The 23631-nt window shown below is 42.9% G+C and overlaps 1 protein-coding gene across 2 annotated transcripts in view; it reads right to left on the bottom strand.

Annotated features, from left to right (window-relative positions):
* The window catches only part of aatkb (apoptosis-associated tyrosine kinase b), a 41300-nt gene extending 19363 nt beyond the window's left edge, over positions 1-21937 (bottom strand). The window contains exons 1-2 of one of the 2 annotated variants that reach the window (XM_029640118.2): positions 21801-21937; positions 4614-4755 (exon numbers count right to left, since the gene is read on the bottom strand). In XM_029640118.2, the coding sequence (XP_029495978.2) occupies positions 4614-4755; positions 21801-21845 (187 nt within the window). In that variant the 5' untranslated portion in view covers positions 21846-21937. The remainder of the gene's footprint in view (positions 1-4613; positions 4756-21800) is intronic. The other variant, XM_029640119.2, reaches the window with a different exon arrangement.
* Between the last annotated feature and the right edge of the window lie 1694 nt (positions 21938-23631).

Below are 23631 nucleotides of genomic sequence, written 5' to 3'. Positions count from 1 at the left end.
ACCTCACTTTTATTGACAAGACTTCGATCAAATTCAGATAAAATATACATTTCTCCTAAAATAAAAATGTAAAGTGATATGTCGTATTGGGACTTTTAGTCCCAATACAACAATGTTAATCTCCTTGGGGACAAGATTACTCTCATGTCCACTAAAGTGCTGGGCCCATACTCACAAAACCTCTCAGAGTAGGAGTGCTGATCTAGGATCAAGTCCTCCCTGGCCATATAATATGCATTGTGATCTCAAAGACAAAACTGATCCTAGATCAGCACTTCTACTCAGAGACTCTTTAAGAATATGGGCCATGGCTTTGATGAACAGTATATTGGAATTGCTAGTCAAGCAGCAGACTGACCTACAAACTGACCCACAGCAAACTGTCTAGTACAAATCATTAATTCAGCCCGCCTTCTGATGTCATGGGTGTATCAATCCAGATCGGCATGCATCAGCCCCATAGCCTACACATCAACACACAACCAGGGCCATTGTCACGGATAGACAGAAAGACAGGGAGAGAAAGAGGGATAGAGAATGAGGGTCTATCTCTCTCACATGCCTGACATACCAAGGAGCAATTGTGTAGGCTGGCTGGACCAGGGAAATTACACAACAGGCAGATGTTTGTTGGAGAGTGAGGTGAGAGAGAGAGAGAGAGATAGAGGGGGGTAACAGGGAAAGAGGAAAAGAGAGAGAGCTCATTCATGGACCACAAAGTTAATTCTACAGGGACCTAGAGCTCTAAACCAGGGCAGAGGGGACGGTGGGATAGGTGGAAGCCAAGCCCTGCAGTGGTCCAGTGTTAGAACTCTAAACCAGGGCAGAGGGGACGGTGGGATAGGTGGAAGCCAAGCCCTGCAGTGGTCCAGTGTTAGAACTCTAAACCAGGGCATAGGGGACGGTGGGATAGGTGGAAGCCAAGCCCTGCAGTGGTCCAGTGTTAGAGCTCTAAACCAGGGCAGAGGGGACGGTGGGATAGGTGGAAGCCCTGCAGTGGTCCAGTGTTAGGGCTCTAAACCAGGGCAGAGGGGACGGTGGGATAGGTGGAAGCCAAGCCCTGCAGTGGTCCAGTGTTAGAGCTCTAAACCAGGGCAGAGGGGACGGTGGGATAGGTGGAAGCCCTGCAGTGGTCCAGTGTTAGGGCTCTAAACCAGGGCAGAGGGGACGGTGGGATAGGTGGAAGCCCTGCAGTGGTCCAGTGTTAGGGCTCTAAACCAGGGCAGAGGGGACGGTGGGATAGGTGGAAGCCCTGCAGTGGTCCAGTGTTAGGGCGTTGGTGACTAACTTTGGGAAGACTTTTTGGGTTAACACCAGAACCAGAATATATAGTACAGTGCACCCTGATATTCTTAAAAACTCCTCACTGAAAACACTAAGCTTTGTCTCTAATCTCTACTGCCAAGCATGAATATTTTTTTGAAGAAGCTTTGTCTCTAGTCTCTACTGCCAAGTATGAATAATTTTTTGAAGAAGAGAATTAAGGCACAAAATAAAAGCTGTATTTGTACCTTTTCTCTTTATCCTCTCAACTTCATCTGACCTTTTCCTCTACCGTTTATATTTTATTCCCTTTGAGAAAAGCTGTGAAAGTTAGTGACTGTCTGAATTTGATATGGTTCTCTCTGACTGTCATTCCCTGTGCTTATGTAACATCCCCCTCACAGAGATTACTTCAGATTACTTCAGACCCCTTCCCTTTTTCCACATTTTGTTACGCTACAGCCTTATTCTAAAATGGATTGAATTCAATTACATTTTCCCTCATCAATCTACACACAATACCCCATAATAACAAAGTGAAAACAAGTGTTCAGAAATGTTGCAAATTTATTAAAAATAAAAAACAGAAATACCTTTGCTATGTGACTCGAAATTGAGTTGTTTCCATTGATCATCCTTGAGATGTTTCGACAACTGGATTGGAGTCCCCCTGTGTTAAATTCAATTGATTGGACATGATTTGGAAAGGCACACACCTGTCGACATAACGTCCCACAGTTGACAGGGCATGTCAGAGCTAAAACCAAACCATGAGGTCTGGGGAAGATCTGGGGAAGGGTACCAAAAAATGTCTACAGCATTGAAGGTCCCCAAGAACACAGTAGCCTTCATCATTATTAATTGGAAGAAGTTTGCAACCATCAAGACTCTTTAAAGAGCTGGCCACCCAGTCAAACTGAGCAATGGGGGAGAGGGGCCTTGGTCAGGGAGGTGACAAGAGCACAAGAGTTGCTCTGTGGAGATGGGAGAACCTTCCAGAAGGACAACCATCTCTGCAGCACTCTACCAATCAAGCCTTTATGGTAGAGTGGCCAGACGGAAGCAACTCCTCAGTAAAAGGTACATGACAGCCCGCTTGGAGTTTGCCTAATGGCAAAGGACTCTCAGAAAATGATAAACAAGATTCTCTGGTCTGATGAAACTAAGATTGAACTCTTTGGCCTGAATGCCAAATGTTATGTCTGGAGTCGAGGTCGACAGATTATGATTTTTCAACGCCGATACTGATACCGATTATTGGAGGGCCAAAAAAGCTGGTGCCGATTAATCGGCCGATTTTTTTACATTTATTTGTAATAATTACATTTACAACAATACTGAATGAACACTTATTTTAAATTAATATAATACATCAATAAAATCAATTTAGCCTCAAATAAATAATGTAACATGTTCAATTTGGTTGAAATAATGCAAAAACAAAGTGTTGGAGAAGAAAGTAAAAGTGCAATATGTGCCATGTATGAAAGCTAACGTTTAAGTTCCTTGCTCAGAACATGAGAACATATGAAGGCTGGTGGTTCCTTTTAACATGAGCCTTCAATATTCCCAGGTAAGAAGTTTTAGGTTGTAGTTATTATAGGAATAATAGGACTATTTCTCTCTATACCATTTGTATTTCATTAACCTTTGACTGTTGGATGTTCTTATAGGCACTTCAGTATTGCCAGTGTAACAGTATAGCTTCCGTCCCTCTCCTCGCTCCTACCTGGGCTCGAACCAGGAACACATCGACAACAGCCAACCTCGAAGCAGCGTTACCCATGCAGAGCAAGGGGAACAACCACTCCAAGTCTCAGAGCGAGTGACATTTGAAACGCTATTAGCGCGCACCCCGCTAACTAGCTAGCCATTTCACATCGGTTACACCAGCCTAATCTCGGGAGTTGATAGGCTTGAAGTCATAAACAGCGCAATGCTTGAAGCACAACGAAGAGCTGCTGGCAAAACGCACGAAAGTGCTGTTTGAATGAATGCTTACGAGCCTGCTGGCGCCTACCACTGCTCAGTCAGACTGCTCTACCAAATCACTCTACCAAATAGTTATAACATAATAACACACATAAATACGAGCCTTAGGTCATTAATATGGTCGAATCAGGAAACTATCATCTCGAAAACAACAACATGCCAACAACGGTTGGCATCCATAAGTCTAAATATTCCTGTTACATTGCACAACCTTTAATGTTATGTCATAATTACGTAAAATTCTGGCAAATTAGGTGGCCCAAACTGTTGCATATACACTGACTCTGCGTGCAATGAACGCAAGAGAAGTGACACAATTTCACCTGGTTAATATTGCCTGCTAACCTGGATTTATTTTAGCTAAATATGCAGGTTTAAAAATATATACTTCTGTGTATTGATTTTAAGAAAGGCATTGATGTTTATGGTTAGGTACACATTGGAGCAAGGACAGTCCTTTTTCGCGAATACGCACTGCATCAATTATATACAACGCAGGACACGCTAGATAAACTAGTAATATCAACCATGTGTAGTTAACTAGTGATTATGATTGATTGTTTTTTATAAGATAAGTTTAATGCTAGCTAGCAACTTACCTTGGCTTACAGCATTCGCGTAATAGGCAGGGTCCTCGTGGAGTGCAATGTAATCAGGTGGTTAGAGCGTTGGACTAGTTAACTGTAAGGTTGCAAGATTGAATCCCCGAGCTGACAAGGTAAAAATTTGTCGTTCTGCCCCTGAACGAGGCAGTTAACCCACCGTTCCTAGGCCGTCATTGAAAGTAAGAATGTGTTCTTAACTGACTTGCCTAGTTAAATAAAGGTGTTTTTATTTTTTATTTGAACCCAACCCAATCGAACATCTCTGGAGACCTGAAAATAGCTGTGCAGCGACGCTCCCCATTCAACCTGACAGAGCTTGAGAGAATCTGCAGAGAAGAATGGCAGAAACTCCCCAAATACAGGTGTGCCAAGCTTGTAGCGTCATACCCAAGAAGACTTGAGGCTGTAATCGCTGCCATAAGGTGCTTCAACAAAGTATTGAGTAAAGGGTCTGAATACTTATGTAAATGTGATATTTTTAAAAAAAATGCTTTTTTTATAAATTCGCAAACAGAACTAAAAACTAGTTTTTTCTTTGTCATTATGGGGTATTGTGCAGATGGATGACTGAGAAAAAAACTATTTAATTCATTTTAGAATAAGGCTGTAACATCACAAAATGTGGAAAAAGTCTGAATACTTTCCGAATGTGCTGTACTTAAATCTTCTTGTTGAAAGAAAAGTATTTGAACTGCACTGAACTGAAACTAAATGAGGGTGAGAGACAGAGAGACAAAGACATGTTGGTCCTACCTGATCGTCCTGGTTGTTTGGCCATGGGGAGTGACACCTCAGTCAGGGGCAGGATGTAAACATCAGGTCCGCTCTGGGATGCAGGGGATGCCAGGGTGGACAGGTCCGCCTGGTACTCCTCCCCCTCGGCATTCTCAAACTCCTACAGGAGAGGACAAAAAGGTCAGAGGTTAGATAGTTCATACTGTGTCATTCCCTGGAGTTTGAACCCTGGGGAGCGCGTGCGTGTGTGTGTGTGTGTGTGTGTATGTGTGTGTGTGTGTGTGTGTGTGTGTGTGTGTGTGTGTGTGTGTAGAGAGAGAGAGAGAGAGTATTGGAAGAATTTGGAGACAGGATATAAGTGTAAAGCCCCTTAGTTGTATGGAGTTGTGTAGTGGGGTGGAAACTATGGAAAACTGTGACCCTTTGTAGCCTCCTCCAGCACCCACTCCAATGCTTCCCCCCATCGTCCTCACCCCTCCTTCCATCCATCCCCCCATCCATCCATCCTGTCCCACGAGAGAATATACACACACAGGACACACACACCCTCTTGTCTCTAGGTCCACAGCTTCACACGGTCCCTAACGGCCCCTCTAACATGTGTTTTCACTCTCAGGGTCACTAGAGAGCCAGGAAAACACATGCCTCTAACACGTACCCTTACAGAGATCACACACATGCAGTTCCCATAACATGTACTGCTACAGAGTTCACACAAACACACATAAACATCCACTCACATATCTCTCCCACATACAGCACATACGGAAAGAATCTTCACCCGTCTGAGGTCCTGAGCACTCTGGAGCACATTTTCAAGGATCTCTCTATACTTTTCTCTGTTCATCTTTCCCTCTGTCCTGACTAGTCTCCCAGTCCCTGCCGCTGAAAAACTTCCCCACGGCACGATGCTGACACCACCATGCTTCACCATAGGGATGGTGCCAGGTTTCCTCCAGACATTACGCTTGGCATTCAGGCCAAAGAGTTCAATCTTGGTTTCATCAGACCAGATAATTTTGTTTCTCATGGTCAGAGTCTTTAGGTACCTTTTGGCAAGCTCCAAGCGGGCTGGCATGCGCATTACACTGAGGAGTGGCTTCCGTCTGGCCACGCTACCATAAAAGCTAGATTCTCCCATCGTCACAGAGGATCTCTGGAGCTCTGTCAGAGTGACCATAGGGTTCTTGGTCACCTCCCTGACCAAGGCCCTTCTCCCCTGATTGCTCAGTTTGGCCGGGAGGCCAGCTCTAGGAAGTTTCTTGGTGGTTCCAAACTTCTTCCATTTAGGAATGATGAAGGCCACTGTGTTCTTAGGGACCTTCAATGCTGCAGACATTTTTTGATACCCTTCCCCAGATCTGTGCCTCGACACAATCCTGTCTCGGAGCTCTTCAGACAATTCCTTTAACCTCTTGGCTTGGTTTTTGCTCTGATATGCACTGTCAACTGTGGGACCTTATATAGACAGGTGTGTGCCTTTCCAAATCATGTCCAATCAATTGAATTTACCAAAAGTGGACTCCAATCAAGTTGTTGAATCATCTCAAGGATGATCAATGGAAACAGGATGCACCTGAGCTCAATTTCTAGTCGCATAGCAAAGGGTCTGAATACTTAAGGGAATATGTTTGTTTTTTTTGTGTTTTTTTTTCGCTTTGTCATTACGGGGTATTGTGTGTAGATTAAGGAGGAAAAATAAATATATATAATACATTTTTGAACAAGGCTGTGGTCAGAATACTTTCCGAATGCACTGTACTGTATACAGCAACCTAGATCAAACAGACACATAAACATGCAGCCCTCTCACACATAGCTGCACACGTGTACATATGCACATACCACAGTGCTCGCACACATAAATAATAATAATACATGATCTTTATATATCACTTTAAAAGTTGCTGTACAATTGTAGAAATGAAAAAACAAGAAACAGAACTCTAAACAACACAACACATTTGCAACTATTGAACTCCAGTGGTTCATTTTCTGTGTAACATTCTCAAAGCACTAAAAACACAAAAGAATGTAATAACATTCCCTTTCTATGACATCAAGCATTGGACACTTTCACAGAACACATTCACAGTGAAAGTTCAGACTACACTTGTGCCTCTGATAATATCCTTCACTGATTAGCCAACTAAAAGACTAAACACTCTCCGACCAGACCTCAAGAATCTGTCCAGGTGCAGCTTCCTAGCTTGATGGGCGTTCTCCGGTCCGCAAAACTGTTTCTGGATCTGCTCCAGTCTGCGATGTGGAAAAAGGTTGGGAACCCCTGTTCTATAAGAACCTTCTGCAAGAGCAGCTGGAGCTGAATATCAGCCTGATACAGACTCTTAGCGAGAGCTCAGACTACACTTGACCTTCTGATGACATTCCCTTAAATAACATCCCCACCATTTCTTACCTGAGCTCAAGTTCCATTGGGAAAGCAGGCGTGTTGGTCACCCACAAGACACAAGATCACTTGTACCCTGTACCCCAAATGTCTCTGCAGAGCAACAAGCTAAAAGAACCTGCTTCCCTACCTTCCACCCAGGGTGGCCCAGCTGGTTTGCAGGGCATGGTAGTGGCAGTGCCAAGCACAGAGCCTACAGTAGGAGCATGGTCCTGCAGCTGAGATAGTCTTCATTGTTGAGTTCAGCAGATAACAGCTAGCTAGCACTCTGGTGAGACCACAATGGTTCATCTCAATGTCACAGATGGAGAGAGAGAGAGAGAGAGAGAGAGAGAGAGAGAGGGAGGGGGAGGGAGAGAGAGAGAGAGAAAGAGGGATGGAGGGGAAAAGAGAGAGGAGAAGGGATGAGCAGTGACTCCCAGTCCAAAAGGAAGTTCCTGTGCTCCGACCGAGCGGGAAATAAAGGTGGGAGGAGGGCAATTGAGAAAACGAGAAAAAAAAGCCTCCACAAAAATGTGAGGCACAAGGAAAACTTTTCACATTCTATCGTCATGACATCACTCTCCAATCTTCTATACTTCTTTCTCTTCTATCACTCTCGTCTCCAGCCAGGGAACATGTGCAGGGCAGGGCCCCTTCCCCACTGAATGATGAACACACACACACAAACACACGCACATACACACACAAACACACAATAACTAATCCTAAAATCCCCTCTTCCTGCTCTGGGAGAGGCTGTGTCTAATTCCAGATGGGGGCCTTGGGGTCTGGGGGGCCGGATGTACTGTGGGCTCTGGGGTATGCCCTTCCTCACGCCCTCGCTCAACCCTTTCTCCCTCTCCTCTTGTTTGAATTACTTCTGCCATGTCTGTCTTTCAAACGTAATGGAAGAGAGATATATAGATTGAGAGACAAAGGGAGAGAGAGAAGAGAGTGAGAGAGAGGGAGTGCAAAGAGAGAGGGAGATACAGCTGGAGAGGAAAGAGAGAGAGGGAGATACATAGGGAGAGCAGAGAGAGAGAGAGCGGGAGTGAGAGGGAGTACAAAGACAGTGAGAGGGAGACAGATACAGAGGGAGAGGAAAAAGAGAAGAGAGGGAGAGAGAGAGAGAGAGTGAGAGCAGAGAGCGGGAGAGACAGAGACAGAGTGGAGGGAGAGAGACAGAATGGAGAGAGAGAGAGACAAGAGACAGAAAGAAGAGAGATTGAAGTTCTTAGAGGGAAGAAATGAAAGAGGATCAATCATTGGTGATTAAGGAGAGTATCAGTCTTCTTAGCTCCCCAGTGACAGATAATTGACAGACTTAGCCTCAAGTATGCCCTTTCTTTTTTAAATTCTCTCCTTCAAAGTCACTATGGCATGAATCTTCATTTGAAGTAGAGCGTGGAAACTGTCATAGGCATCTGTGCCTGTTTCACTTTAAAACAATCCTCTGTATGTGCATGTGTGTGTGCGTAGATGGTTAATTCATTGAAAAATGTATCGTTCTGCCTCACTCAAAAGGTCTCAAAGCACTTAGCGTGTCCTCTTTAAGGTTGCTGGGAGCGGTAAGCACAGTTAGCAGAGTGTCTCTGGAAGACACAAATCAAATCTAATTGTGTTACCGCATACACATATTTAGCAGATGTTATTGCGGGTGTAGCGGAATGCTTGTGTTCCTAGCTCCAACAGTGCAGTAGTATCTAACAATTCCCAACAATACACACAGATCTAAATGTAAAATAATGCAATTAAGAAAAATGTATATATTACGAGCAATGTCGGAGTCCGGACTATAATATATATATATATATATATATATATATATATATATATATATATATGTATATATATATATATATGTGTATATATATATGTATATATATATATATAATGTACTGTGTGTGTATATATACACAGTACATATATATATGTACTGTGTATATATACACACACAGTACATTATATATATATATATATATATACATATACACATATATATATACATATATATATGTATATATACATATATACATATATATATGTATATATATATATATATATATATACACACACACACACACACAGTACATTCGGAAAGTATTCAGACCCCTTCACTTTTTTCACATTTTATTACGTTACAGGCTTATTCTGAAATGTATAAAATATTTTTTTTCTCATCAATTCACAAAAATACACAGAAATCTAAATACACACAAATCTAAATGTAAAAGAATGCAATTAAGAAAAATTAATATATTACGAGCAATGTCGTATATATATACATATTCTGCACATTTATAAAAAAAATAAAACAGAAATACCTTACTTACATAAGTATTCAGACCCTTTGCTATAAGAATCAAAATTGAGCTGAGGTGCATGCTGTTTCCATTGATCATGCTTGAGATAATTCTAACATCGCGTCAACCCATACGTCATCAAAGTGCGTAGCTGAACACTGTATGCTGGCAAAACTTGGTTTGTTATTTTAACAAAAAACTAACAAATCTTTTTTCAAGATAACTAGCGAACTTGTTGTTGCATGGATTCCGCAACGCAGTTTTCTTTTACCAGCTAGGACCTCAATTTCTTGTCCCAGAATCCCGCTTAACTGACAGATTAAAGTTTGCTTGAAAGAGCCACTAACCTAGCTAAACTGTTAACATTAGCCATCAAGCTAACGAAGTTAGTCCCAGATGAGTTTTCCCATGGAGCCGCCTTTGTCTGGAGAAGTAAATGAACGGTTCTAGCGCTGTAGGAGCTGTAACTACAACGCTTTGTTTTTTGGGACAAACTGGATCACTCAGAATTCCAATGTGGCAATTGTTTGCTTGCCGAGGATTATAGGCTTAAATTGGCTTCCTTGATCACGCAGGTCACCAGCCTTCGTAAGAAACTTGGGAAAACGCAGGGTGGAATGTTTACCTTTTTTACGCCGGTGGCTGGATGGAGTTTGCGCATGTTGGATGCATCCCATCTTGTCATTTTTCGTAATCCGACTGGGCGGTGTTGCCCGGAGTTCCCCTGCCTCTCTTCCCACATCTGATATCAGAGTCGAAGAAGCACAGCAAGAGGAGCATGGCAATCAAAGATGGTCATGTCACGAGCCATGGAAGCCGAAGACAGTCTACACTCCCTACGAGAGACCTAGAGCAGATACAAACAACAAATAGCTTCACCGCCTTGGTGCCTGATCTTCCTGCACCTTCGTCGCTTGGGGTACCTGTGACTGCGAACGCTGTGCCTACTCCTACCCCTACGATTTCGAAGTCGATGCAGGCAACCTTCTGTCCCTGCTCTGGATCGAGCAGGGCTTCTCCATCTGTCGGAGGCCTGGAGATATGTGTTCAAGTTATCCTGCCTCTCGCCCGTCCTTAAAGGATTCTCCGAATCCTGTGAAGCATGGGAGTGGGTGGATTTCCTCATCCTTCTCACCAGCCGTGATTTTGGTCAGCTCCATAGTAATAATTTGACTGTTACTGGTGCTAAAACAATGTCTTATCCCGGAGGTCGAGTAAATTACATTACTAAGCTGCTCATAAATGTACTACGCCAGGACATGGACATCAATTCTATCATAGTCCATGTGGGTTACAATGACATTATGAAGGGCAGCTCTTAATAGTGGAATGCAAAGAGCTGATTGACTCTCTGCTGGGCACTAATAAAATACCCATCATATCTGGCCCTGTGCCCTCTCTCAATCGTGGTATTGAATGCTTTAGCATGATTCTTTCTCTTCACAACTGGCTACGTGATTATTGCAGCTCAATGGGTGTAGCTTTTGTTGACAATTTTGAAACCTTTTGGAAACAAAACACGTTTTATAAGGAGGATGGAATCCACCCAAATCATTTGGGTTCCTAGATCCTTTCACAGAATTATGAGGCTGCATTGAGACAATGACTTATCAATGACCCAAGCCCAGCTCAGTAAATCCCAACCATTGGTTCGCAGAGTCATCATAATGCTTTAGAAAATGTACATTATACCAGGGGCATTGGTAGACACAATGTAAGTAACCTAATTTATGTCCCACTAACTGCCCTGAATGTCTCTGCTGATCCTGCAGCTATTGTATGTAGCAATCATGTGCCTATGAACCAGATCTATGCTGTTAGCACTGGGGCGGTGGGCCCAGGTAGGAAGTCCACTGTGTGCAGCTCAACCTGCACTAACCTAAATAACATGAGAATATCTACTTCTGCTAAGCTTCCCAGTAAAGCAACGAAATCAAGCATGCATCCCAGAAAAGTGCTCAAAATAGCCCATGTTAACATATGTAGCTTAAGAAACAAGGTTCATAAAATTAATAACTTGCTAGTAACAGATGACATTCATATTCTGACTATCTCTGAAACTCACTTAGACAATACCTTTGATGATAACAGTGGTAGCAATACAAGGTCATAACATTTACAGAAAATACAGAAATGCCAGGGGTGGAGGTGTTGCTGTTTAAATTCCCAACCACATCCCTGTAAAAATTAGAGAGGATCTCCTGTTAAATCCTGTTGAAATAACATGGCTACAGGTTCATCTGTCTCACCTAAAACCCATTCTTGTGGAAAACTGCTATAGACCACCAAGTGCTAACAGTCATTTTCTGGGTGACTTAAATATTGAGTGACTCATCAAGCTGCCCACTCAAGAAAAATCTATAAACTGTAACCAGTGCCTGCAAACTCAGCTCCATGATTAATTGAATCAGATGGCTCATGCATCACAAAACTGACTAATATTGCTAACTACTTTAAAAGGACAATAGCAGATGATATTTCCACTCCTATTTGCCATAGCTTTCATTTAAGCCTACTAGAAAGTGTGTGCCCTCAGGGCTGGAGGGAAGCAAAAGTCAGTCTGCTACCTAAAAATAATAATGCCCCCTTTACTGGTACAAATAGCTGACCAATCAGCCTGTTACCAATCCTGAGTAAAGTTTTGGAAAAAAATGTGTTTGACCAGATATAATGCTATTTTACAGTAAATAAATTGACTACAGACTTTCAGCATGCCTATAGGGAAGGACATTCAACAAGCACAGCATTTACCCAAATGACTAATGATTGGCTGAGAGAAAGTTATGATGAAAAGATTGTGGGGGATGTCTTGTTAGACTTCAATGCAGCTTTTGACATTATCGATCATAGTCTGTTGCTGGAAAAACTTCTGAGTTATTGCTTTACACCCCCTGCTATATTGTGGATAAAGAGTTAACTGTCTAACAGAACACAGAGGGTGTTCTTTAATGTAAAACTCTCCAACATAATCCATGTAGAATCATGAATTATCCAGGGCAGCTGTCTAGGTCCCTTAATTTGTTCAGTCTTTACTAATGACATACCACTGGCCTTGAGTAAAGCCATGCAGATGACTTAACACTATACACGTCAGCTGCTACAGTGACTGCAACACGTAACAAAGAGCTGCAGATAGTTTCAGAATGGGTGGTAAGGAATAAGTTAGTCCAAAATATTTTAAAAACTAAATGCATTGCATTTGGGACAAATCATTCACTAAACCCTAAACCTCAACTAAGTCTTGTAATAAATATTGTGGAAATAGAGCAAGTTGAGGTGACAAAGGCTTGGAGTAACCCTGGATTGTAAATGGTCATGGTCTAAACATATTGATACAACAGTAGCTAAGATTGGGAGAAGTCTGTCCAAAATAAAACGCTTCTCTACATTCTTAACAGCACTATCAACAAAGCAGGTCCTACAGGCTCTAGTTTTGTCGCACCTGGACTACTGTTCAGTCGTGTGGTCAGGTACCACAAAGAGGGACTTAGGAAAATTGCAATTGGCTCAGAACAGGGCAGCACGGCTAGCCCTTGGATGTACACAGAGAGCAAACATTAATAATATGCATGTCAATCTCTCCTGGCTCAAAGTGGAGGAGAGATTGATTTCATCACTACTTGTATTTCTGAGAGGTATTGACATGTTGAAAGCACCAAGCTATCTGTTTAAACGACTAGCACACAGCTCAGACACCCATGTACACCCCACAAGACATGTCACCAGAGGTCTCTTCACAGTCCCCAAGTTCAGAACAGACTATGGGAGGTGCACAGTACTACATAGAGCCATGACTACATGGAACTCTTTTCCACATCAGTTAACTGATGCAAGCAGTAAAATCAGACTGTGAAGCTATACAAACATAGGCACAGACACATGCATACACATACATGATAACATATACACACACAGATTTTGTGTTGTAGATATGTGGTAGTGGAGTAGGGGCCTGAGGGCACACACTTAGTGTGTTGTGATATATGTTATGAATGTATTGTCATGTATTTAAAATTGTATAACTGCCTGAATTTTGCTGGACCCCAGGAAGAGTAGCTAATGAGGATCCATAATAAATACAAATACAAACACAACTTGATTGGAGTCCACCTGTGGTAAATTCAATTGATTGAATTGGGCATGATTTGGAAAGGCACACACCTGTCTATATAAGGTCCCACAGTTGACAGTGCATGTCAGAGCAAAAACCAAGCCATGAGGTCGAAGGAATTGTCCATAATGCTCTGAGACGGGATTGTGTTCGAGGCACAAATCTGGGGAACAGCACCAAAACACTCCTGCAGCATTGAAGGTCCCCAACACAGTGGCCACCATCATTCTTAAATGGAAGAAGTTTGGGACCACAAACACTCTTCCTGGAGATGGTCGCCGGCTAAACTGAGCAATCGGGGGAGAAGGGCTTTTGTCAGGGAAGTGACCAAGAACCCGATGGTCACTCTGACAGAGCTCCAGAGTTCCTATGTGGAGATGAGACAACCTTCCAGAAGAACAACCATCTCTGAAGCACTCCACCAACCAGGCATTTATGGTAGAGTTGCCAGACTGAAGCAACTCAGCCTGCTTGGAGATTGCCAAAAGGCACCTAAAGGACTCTCAGACCATGAGAAACAAGATTCTCTGAGCGCTCAGGACCTCAGACAGGGTTGAAGATTCAGCACACAGCCAAGGCAACGCAGGAGTGGCTTCAGGACAAGTCTCTGAATGTCCTTGAGTGGCCCAGCCAGAGCCCGGACCTCAACCCGATCTAACATCTCTGGAGAGACCTGAAAATAGCTGTGCGGCGACGCTCCCTTTCCAACCTGACAGAGCTTGAGAGGATCTGCAGAGAAGAATGGGAGAAAATCCCCAAATACAGGTGTGCCAAACGTGTAGCGTCATACCCAAGAAGACTCGGAGCTGTAATTGCTGCCAAAGTTGCTTCAACAAAGTATTGAGTAAAGAGTCTGAATACCTATGTAAATGTGATATTTCCGGGTTTTTTTGTTTTATAAATTTGCAAAAATGTCAAAAAATCTGTTTTTGCTTTGTCATTATGGGTTATTCTGTGCAATTCGATGAGGGATAAATGTAATTCATCAATTTTAGAATAAGGCTGTAACTTATCAAAATGTGGAAAAAGTAAAGGGATCTGAATACTTTCCGAATGCACTGCATATACAGCAATAGTTGAATAGGATGGCCTTGACTAAAAAACATATGAAATTAGTAAAACAGTATGTAAACATTGTTCCATGTCTACGTACAGTACAAAGGGCAGCAACCTCTAAGGTGCATGGTACAGTAACCGGGTGGTAGTCAGCTCGTGACAATGACTAAGTTCAGGGCAAGGTACTGGGTGGCCTTGAGATAAAATGGAGCCGGAAGAAATGTCAGCAGTTTTACAGGTGCCCAACCAATTGGGCTATTATGTGTTTTTTTGTTTTGTTTTTTGTAACGTATTTTGTACATAATGTTTCTGCAACCGTATCTTATGGCAAAAAAAGAGCTTCTGGATATCAGGACAACAATCACTCACCTCGGATTAGACAACTACTCTGTCCGTCCTCTCCTAGCCCACGTCTACAGTTGCAGCGCTAACGCGACAGCTAGGAGTATCACTTCTTTAGTGATTAAGAGTTCAAAGTTCATACCCAGTTGCCATGCTATATGCTCAGCCTGACTAACCGTTGCCTGTATATAGCCTCGCTACTGTTATAGCCTTGCTACTGTTATTTTTCACTGTCTTTTTACTGGTGTTTTATTTCTTTACTTACCTATTGTTCACCTAATACTTTTTTGCACTGTTGGTTAGAGCCTGTAAGTAAGCATTTCACTGTTATAGTCGGCACACGTGACAAATAAACTTTGTTTTGATTTGATAGATGTTTTCAGTCTCTCGGTCCCAGCATTGATGCACTGTACTGATCTCGCCTTCTGCATGATAACGGTGGGTGAACAGGCCGTGGCTCGGATAGTTGATATCCTTAATGATTTTTTTGCCCTTCCTGTGACATCGGGTGCTGTAGATGTCCTGGAGGGCAGGCAGAGTGCCCCCAGTGATGCGTTGGGCTGACCGCATCACCCTCTGGAGAGCCCTGCGGTTGCAAACGATGCAGTTGCCGTACCAGGCGGTGCTGAAGCCTGAAAGGATGCTCGCAATAGTGCATCTGTAAACGTTTGTAAGAGTCTTAGTGTCCTAGCTGAATTTCTTCAGCCTCCTGAGGATGAAGAGGCGCTGTTGTGCCTTCTTCACCACACTGCATGTGTTGGGTGGACCATTTCAGATTGTCAATAATGTGTACACCAAGGAACATGAAGATTTTCACCTTCTCCACTGCGGCCCGTCGATGTGGATTGGGGCGTGCTCCCTCTGCTGTCCCTCTGCTGTTCAGCTCCTTCTTTTTGTTGAGGGAAAGGTTATTTTCCTGGCACCACTCCACCCGGGCCCTTACCTCCTCCCTTTAGGCTGTTTCGCCATTATTGGTAATCAGGCGAGTTGGAGGCATGCGTGGCCACACAGTCATGGATGAACAGGGAGTACAGGAGAGACCTAAAAACGCACCTTTGTGGGGCTCCTGTGTCGAGGATCAGAGAAGTAGAGGTTTTGTTTCCTACTTCTCTACCTGTGAGCATTCCATCAGGATGACCAGGACACAGTTAGACAGGGCATGGTTCAGACTGAGGGCTCCAAGCTTAATGATAAGCTTGGAAGGTGTTATGGTATTGAAGGCTGAGCTGTAGTCAATTAACAACATTCTTACATAGGTATTCATCTTGTCCAGATGTGCGATGGCGATTGCATTGTCCGTGGGCCGTATGCAAATTGCAGTGGGTCTAGGGCAGGGGTGTCAAAGTCAAATGGACGGAGGGCCAAATAAAAAAATCAGCTACAAGACGAGGGCCGGACTGTTCGAATGTTCATTGAAAAATTTTTAAATGACGCATATAGTCTAGTGAACCTAATTGAACCTACTGAAAACCTAACAAATATATTACAATATGATCAGATAAATAAAGCAATATTTTCTTATGGCTCTGTCAGTAATCTTTAATTTTCAACAGACACAAAAGACAAATTTCCTTTATATAAATATCCCCATAACATGAACATTAAATGAAAGAAACCGGTATTCAAGGCACCATCAGTAGACTATATTTTCTATTTTAGCAAAAGTGGGCTAAATTTACTTCAAAGAAAAAACAATAATAGCAATTTTCTATCATCCACTCAACTGAAATATTTTTAAAATATAATTGGATTGAAATACAAAAAAATAAAGTGCAAAAATCTATTAATCAAAAACAACACTTTGTTTAAGGAGAAGTAACATGCAGTGAAAACAAATATTAAATTTTAACTTTTAAACTTGAACTGAGTAAAAACTCTAAATATGTGATTGCACAGTAATGTTCACTTGTTTGAGGTTGAGGGTGATACTTGGTGGTGTCCCATCTTTTCCACAAGTTCATCAATGTTCAGGGTAAGGCTCTGAGCTGAAGAAATCCTCAGAATTGAGTGGAGGTGTTCAGCAGTAAGTCGACTTCTGTGTGATGTTTTGTTCAGGTTCATCAAAGAAAACAGTTGTTCACACAGGTATGTGCTGCCAAACATAGACAACGTTTGAGCAGCCTGGATGCGCAGCTGGGGCATTGTGCCGGGAGGAAACGGGCGAACTCCGCAGCACCCACTGCCGCATATTTTGCCCTCAGTGCATCATTGCATTGGAGGTCAATCAACTCCATTTGGAGGTTTGGTGGTGAGCTTTCCACGTCAACAGCAAATGGGTTACCGAGCAGTTCCAACCTGCTTTTTGTGCTTCAAAGTCAGCAAATCGGCGTCGAAAGTCAGCGGCAAGCATACCTATTTTATCAGCCAACTGTGTGCTCGGGAACGCACTGGTAGAGAGCTTCTCTTTCATGGTCTGGCAGCTGGGAAAGTGGCTCAAATTTTCTTTCCGCATCTGCGTCTCCCACAGAGTCAGTTTGGTTTTAAATGCCTTCACTGTACTGTACATATCAGAGATGACACGATCCCGACCCTGCAGCTGCAAGTTTATTGCATTCAGATGACTCGTAATGTCACACAGAAAAGCCATTTCACACAGAAACATTTCGTCTCGGAGTTGTGTTGTGTCTTTCCCTTTGCTGTCCAAGAACAGACAAATCTCCTCACGAAGCTCGAAACATCTTTGAAGCACCTTTCCCTGGCTTAGCCATCGCACCTCTGTGTGATAAGGCAAATCACCATGCTCCGTTTCTAACTCCGTCAGAAATGCCTTGAACTGGCGGTGATTCAAACCTTTGGCTCTGATAAAGTTAACTGTGCGCGTGATGATGCTCATTACATGCTCCATTTTCAAGGCTTTACCGCACAACGCTTCCTGGTGTATGATACAATGATAAGCTGTCAGCTCACCTGTCGCGTTTTCCTCTTGCATCTTTTCCCGTATCTTCGCCACCAGTCCGCTCCTGTGTCCACACATCGCAGGTGCTCCGTCGGTTGTCAAACCCACGAGTTTTTCCCAAGGCAGCTCCATCTCATTTACACATCTTGACACCTCTTCATACAAATCATGCCCCGTAGTTGTGCCATGCATAGGACGTAAAGCCAAAAACTCCTCTGTCACGCTTAGGTTGGAGTCCACTCCGCGGATGAAAATTGACAACTGGGCAATGTCAGAAATGTCGGTGCTCTCATCCACAGCCAAGGAATATGCAATAAAATCTTTTCCCTTTTTCACAAGCTGCTCTTTTAGATTGATGGACAACTGGTCTACTCTCTCGGCAATGGTGTTTCTGCTCAGACTCACATTTAAAAAGAGTTGCCTTTTTTCTGGGCAAACTTCGTCACAAACTTTAATCATGCAGTTTTTGATGAAATCCCCCTCCGTAAATGGCCGGGCTGATTTAGCGATCTCTTCTGCCAAAATAAAACTGGCCTTGACAGCAGCCTGGCCTTGTGATTTGGCTTTTGAACAGAGCCTGTCGAGATTTGAGGCCTCGTTTTAATTCCTCTGCCTTTTGTAGCCTTTGTTCCATGTCCATATTCTTGTTTTTGTCCGCGTGTTTCGTTTCATAATGTCGTCTCAGATTATACTCTTTCAGTACCGCCACACTTTCTCCACACAGAAGACACACAGGTTTTCCAGCTACCTTCGTGAACATATACTCCGACTCCCACCTTGTTTGAAACCCCCGGTTCTCAGTATCCACCTTCCGTTTTGCCATTTTTGATGGGTATCTGAAAGTTAATTTTACTGTGATGCTGACGACTGCTGTGCCAATAAATATTGAAATGAAGCAGCCTACTGCTCGGTGCGTCACCTTTGCATTGTGGGAAATGTAGTATTGGTGCGTGTAAAAGATCTGCGGGCTGCCGGCTTGCTGCGGGCCGGTTCTAATAATAAATCAAGATCATCCCAGGGGCCGTAAAAAACCTTCTTGCGGGCCGGATGTGGCCCGCGTGCCTTGACTCTGACATATGTGGTCTAGGGTGTCAGATAAGGTGGAGGTGATATGATCCTTAATTAGACTCTCAATGTCACGCTTGCATAAATGATTCAGATCCAAATTACGTCATGACCAAACAAACACTATACGAAAACACAGTGTTGAAACCAAAACAAAAGAGTGAGGAGTACCTCGAATAAATAACACATGCGCACAATGATTAACACACGGGATGAGACCCGTAATCATCTGAGCAATCCTCAAGGGCACGAAAGCCCAAAACAGACAGCACAGGTACACACACGCACCAATGGACATTGTAACAACAATCGACAGCCCAATGGAAACCAAAGGGCCATACTTATACAAGTACTAATCAGTGGGAATAGGGGACAGTTGTGTGTAATGAAAGTTCCGGATGGATCCGTGACACTCAAAGCACTTCATGATGACAGAAGTGAGTGCTACGGGGCGATAGTCATTTAGTTCAGTTAACTTTGCTTTCTTGGGTTCAGGAACAATGGTGGACATCTTGAAGAAGGTAGGAACAGCAGACTGGGATAGGGAGAGATTTAATATGTTTGTAAACACTCCAGCCAGCTGGTCTGTGCATGCTTTGAGGACTTAAATGCGGTGGGTAACCCTTTCAGTTTGAATGCTGCCAACTAGCCACGGTTTTTGGTTTGGGTAGGTTTCAATCATCACAGTGGGAACAACATCCCCCATACATTTCCTTATGAACTCTGTCACCTTGTCAGTATATACGTCAATGTTAGTTTCAGAGGCGACCCGGAACATATCCCAGTCAGCGTGATCAAAACAACCTTCAAGCATAGATTTCGATTGGCCAGAACAACATTGAATAGACCTTAGCACGGGTACTTTCTGTTTGAGTTCCTGCCTATAGGAAGTGTCATGTCTTTACTATCATTAACTGAAGACTGATAGTTTTTATCAATGATTCTCTGTAATTAGTTACTATGCGATCAACTGATTAATCACGTAACTAATTAACTAGGAAATCGGGGCACCAAGGAAAAATATTCAGATTACAAAGTTATCATTTCCTAAAATAACTTTTCAGATATTTTATCTGATCAATTAGTCTTCGAATTAATGAATTATTTACTTTACCTCACGTTAGTCTCATTCCAAACGTCATAAATTGTTGGTTATCTGCACAAACCCAGTCTTCACTATGAGTCATCCATACATAAATTGTCTTAAATCATTTATTTATTACTAACTAAGTAATTCACAAAAATGCATAAACAAACTTGGTAAATGTGGTTACATGAAATGATAGGAGAATGTGGCCTAGTGGCTGAACCGGCATGGCGGCTTGTTTGACAAGAGGGGGAGTGGGGGGTCGACTAAGAAGTCACCACAGAGTGATAATTATAACAATTAAAAATGCTAATCCTTTACACATGAACGCTCACTCATGTCTGACCCTAACTGGGCTCAGGGGCGGTTCTCTGATTTAGTTCAAGTCAAAAGGGAATTGTATTTTTCTTCATTAAACAGTCCACAATCATATTACACAATTATACAAAAAGTATCATACTCACTCATTCATCTTATACAACAATTAGATGTAAACCTCATATCTGAGGCTATTATATAAACAGCGTTATGGTAATGTGGCCACACTGTCTCTCTTGAGCTTCCCAAGTTGTGATAAACGCACCAGTTCGTAGCTGGATTCTTCACGGATCTTTTACACTTTCTCTGGAACATGAAATTTGTTCGTACCTCAAGTTCTGTGAGGTGGAAGGATTTCCTTTGTCTCCATGAAAAACGACTCTCTATAACTGTATGTCCATGAGGTCTCAGGAATTTACGACCTCTGACCACAGCAGCCTAGTTGAAGGAGGCAAAGAGGGGGAGGCAGGGAGAGAGGGGGATGGGGTTGCTATACTCAAAGAGGCCAACGTCATGACAGAAGGGAGGAACAGAACGGATTTGTAACCTGATTATCCGAAGGGAGAGAGTAACAAAGTGAGAGTACTACAGGCAATGTGTTGATATAACTTTGGTTGTGTTTTCCTCAGATTTGCTTTGTTAAAATCCCCTGCTACAATAAATGACGCCTCAAGATATTCGTTTTCCAGTTTTCAAAAAGTCCAGTGTAGTTCCTAAAGGGCCGTCGTGGTATCGGCTTGAGGGGGAATATACACGGCTGTGACAATAACCAAAGATAACTATCTTGGGAGGTAATGCGGTCAGCATTTGATTGTGAGGGATTATAGGTTGTGTGAACAAAAGGACTTGAGTTCCTGTATGTTACCACAATCACACCATGAGTAGTTAATCATGAAACACACTTCCACCTTCCTTCTTCTCAGAGAGTTCTTTATTCCTATCTGCACAATCTACTGAGAACCCAGCTGGCTGTATGGACGGGGACAGTAATGTATATCCGGAGAGAGCTATGATTCCGTGAAACAGAGTATGTTGTCTCTCTGGAAGGAGATCTTGGCCCTGAGCTGGTCTACTTTATTGTCCAGGGACTGAACATTTATGAGCAATATACTCGGAAGTGCACACCTCCTGAGTCAGACTAGAAGTCCACTACGAATACCTCTTCTCTGCCAGCGGAGTCTTGGAGCAGCCTCTGGCATAAGTTAAATTGCCCTGGAGGGTATGAACAAAGCATCCAATTCGGGAAAGTCGTATTTCTGGTCAGAATGCTGGTGAGTTACTGCCACTCTGATATCCCAAAGTTATTCCCGGTTTATGTAATAACTCAAAGATATGTTCTAGGCTAATAATGTAAAAACAATAATACTTCAGAATTGCTCAGGAGCTAAAAACAGAGCTGCCATGCTGTCAGAGCACACACACACAGTCACTGGAGGAGGTTTTATCTGAGTGCAGTTTGAGAGAGTAACATGTCAAACCCATCTAATGGGTGTCATCAGCTCTGTGTTTGTGTGCAGGTCACTTGTATGAACTTCCAAATGGAAAATAGTACATGGTGCAGTGTGCGCGTCTGTGTGAGTACGTGTGTGTGTGTGTGAGTGTGAGTCCATGAGTATGTCGGTGTCTGAGCCTCACCTTAAAGCCGATGTGTCCCTTCTTGCAGCAGAGGCAGGCCAGCATGAGGAAGACAAAGGTGAAGAGACCAGACAAGGAAACAGCCACCACAGCCAGAGACGACGGCCACGACAGCCCACTCAGAGGAGCACCATCTGCAGGACAGATTGAGGTATTACAGCTTAAAAACAACAACAACAACAAATACACTGCCAGAGAAGACGGCCATGACAGCCCACTCAGAGGAGCACCATCTTCAGAACAGATAGAGGCATTAGCATAGATAATATATCATATAGGGGCTCGACAACACCAGCTTATCTAGCTAGGGTTCTATATCTATGGTTATCAAAACCAGAGATCCAGACAATAGATCATACAGCCTAGCCTCTGGCTATGATGCTGCCGTCAGCATAAGACAATGACGAGGACAAAATATCACTTTTAATATTATAATTATTGCTGAAAATTGGACTTTGTTTAATATTATATTTCCTATGGTCCAGGACATTTAGACAATGATGACACCATGCCAATGAATGAACAATGGTAAATGTATTGAAGAGTCATACAGACTGGGGCTGCTTCCTTGTGGGGCTACAGCGCACTGCATCTCTATATGGGCTAAATAAGGCCATTGAAATTGGAAGCTATTCCCCTACAATTTTTATTGTACTACTGTTTAGGATAGACGGCCAGTACCACACAATTCCTTTTTTATTTATTTTTGCTGTCACCCTCCGTTTGCGCTAATGAGGTTATCTCCCAGGGAGGATTTGGGTTACAGGTTATGATGAATTATTGTGAAGATCTAGATTATAGATTTCATTTCTTGCACATCATTTTTGACGACCAATGGGTGGGTTCCCCAGTGGATCCTGCTTTTGTTACACATCCATGGGCTTATCAACACTAATGATAACAATGACATTTTTAATATAACATTCCTGTTTGAAAAACAACGGCAACGCTAGCTACTCTCTCTTGCAATCTAAAAAGCCCTAAATTGTCCTATCAAACGTTGCAGCTATTTTAATACCCTAGCAAGAAACCATATTGGCATAGCAACGCTTCAAAGAAAGACACCTGCTCCATAAGGACACACATAGAATGCAGAACCATTTGTTCAGACTGGCTGCTTTTTCATCAGCCTCTTCTACTCAAGCAGGCATAAAACATTCTCCCTAATCGATTTTATAATATTATCTAGACCTCTATTTTCAAAAATTAAGAAAATAGAAATTCAATATATGACCTTGTCCAATCACCACACCTACTACTGCCAATTACACATTTCAGAATCTCCTAAGGGTCACAAGATGTGCGTTTCAATGTTTCACTACTACATAATCGTACATTTTGTGATCAATTTTAAATTGAACTAAGGTCATTCATAAAGATTCATAAAAATTCTATGGGATGCCAAAGGTTTTATTAAAAATAATGCAACTGCTTTGCAGCTGGGTTGAATGAATCACAATTCAATAAGATATCAGAACTGGAAATTTTAATTTATTGATAAGACAGAGAGCAGAATTTGCTTTCCATTGAGTTAGACTCAACCTTTACTTCCATGGTAATCGTCCCAGTTGTTTATTGGCCAACACGCTATGCAGTAATGATCACATACTGGGAATTACGGGCCTCCCGAGTGGCGCAGCGGTCTAAGGCACCCGGGTTGTGTCGCAGCTGGCCGTGACCGGGAGACCCATGAGCCGGTGCACAATTGGCCCAGCGTCGTCCAGGTTAGGGGAGGGTTTGGCCTGGCTGGGATGTCCTTGTCCCGTCGCGCTGTAGCGACTCCTGTGGCGGGCCAGGCGCATGCACGGTGACACCGTCGCCAGTTGTACAG

Source organism: Oncorhynchus nerka, linkage group LG28 (genome assembly GCF_034236695.1).
Source record: "Oncorhynchus nerka isolate Pitt River linkage group LG28, Oner_Uvic_2.0, whole genome shotgun sequence".
NCBI lineage: Eukaryota > Metazoa > Chordata > Actinopteri > Salmoniformes > Salmonidae > Oncorhynchus > Oncorhynchus nerka.
The sequence above is the reverse complement of the archived record's forward strand: the minus strand, read 5'-3'. Positions and strand labels throughout refer to the sequence as shown.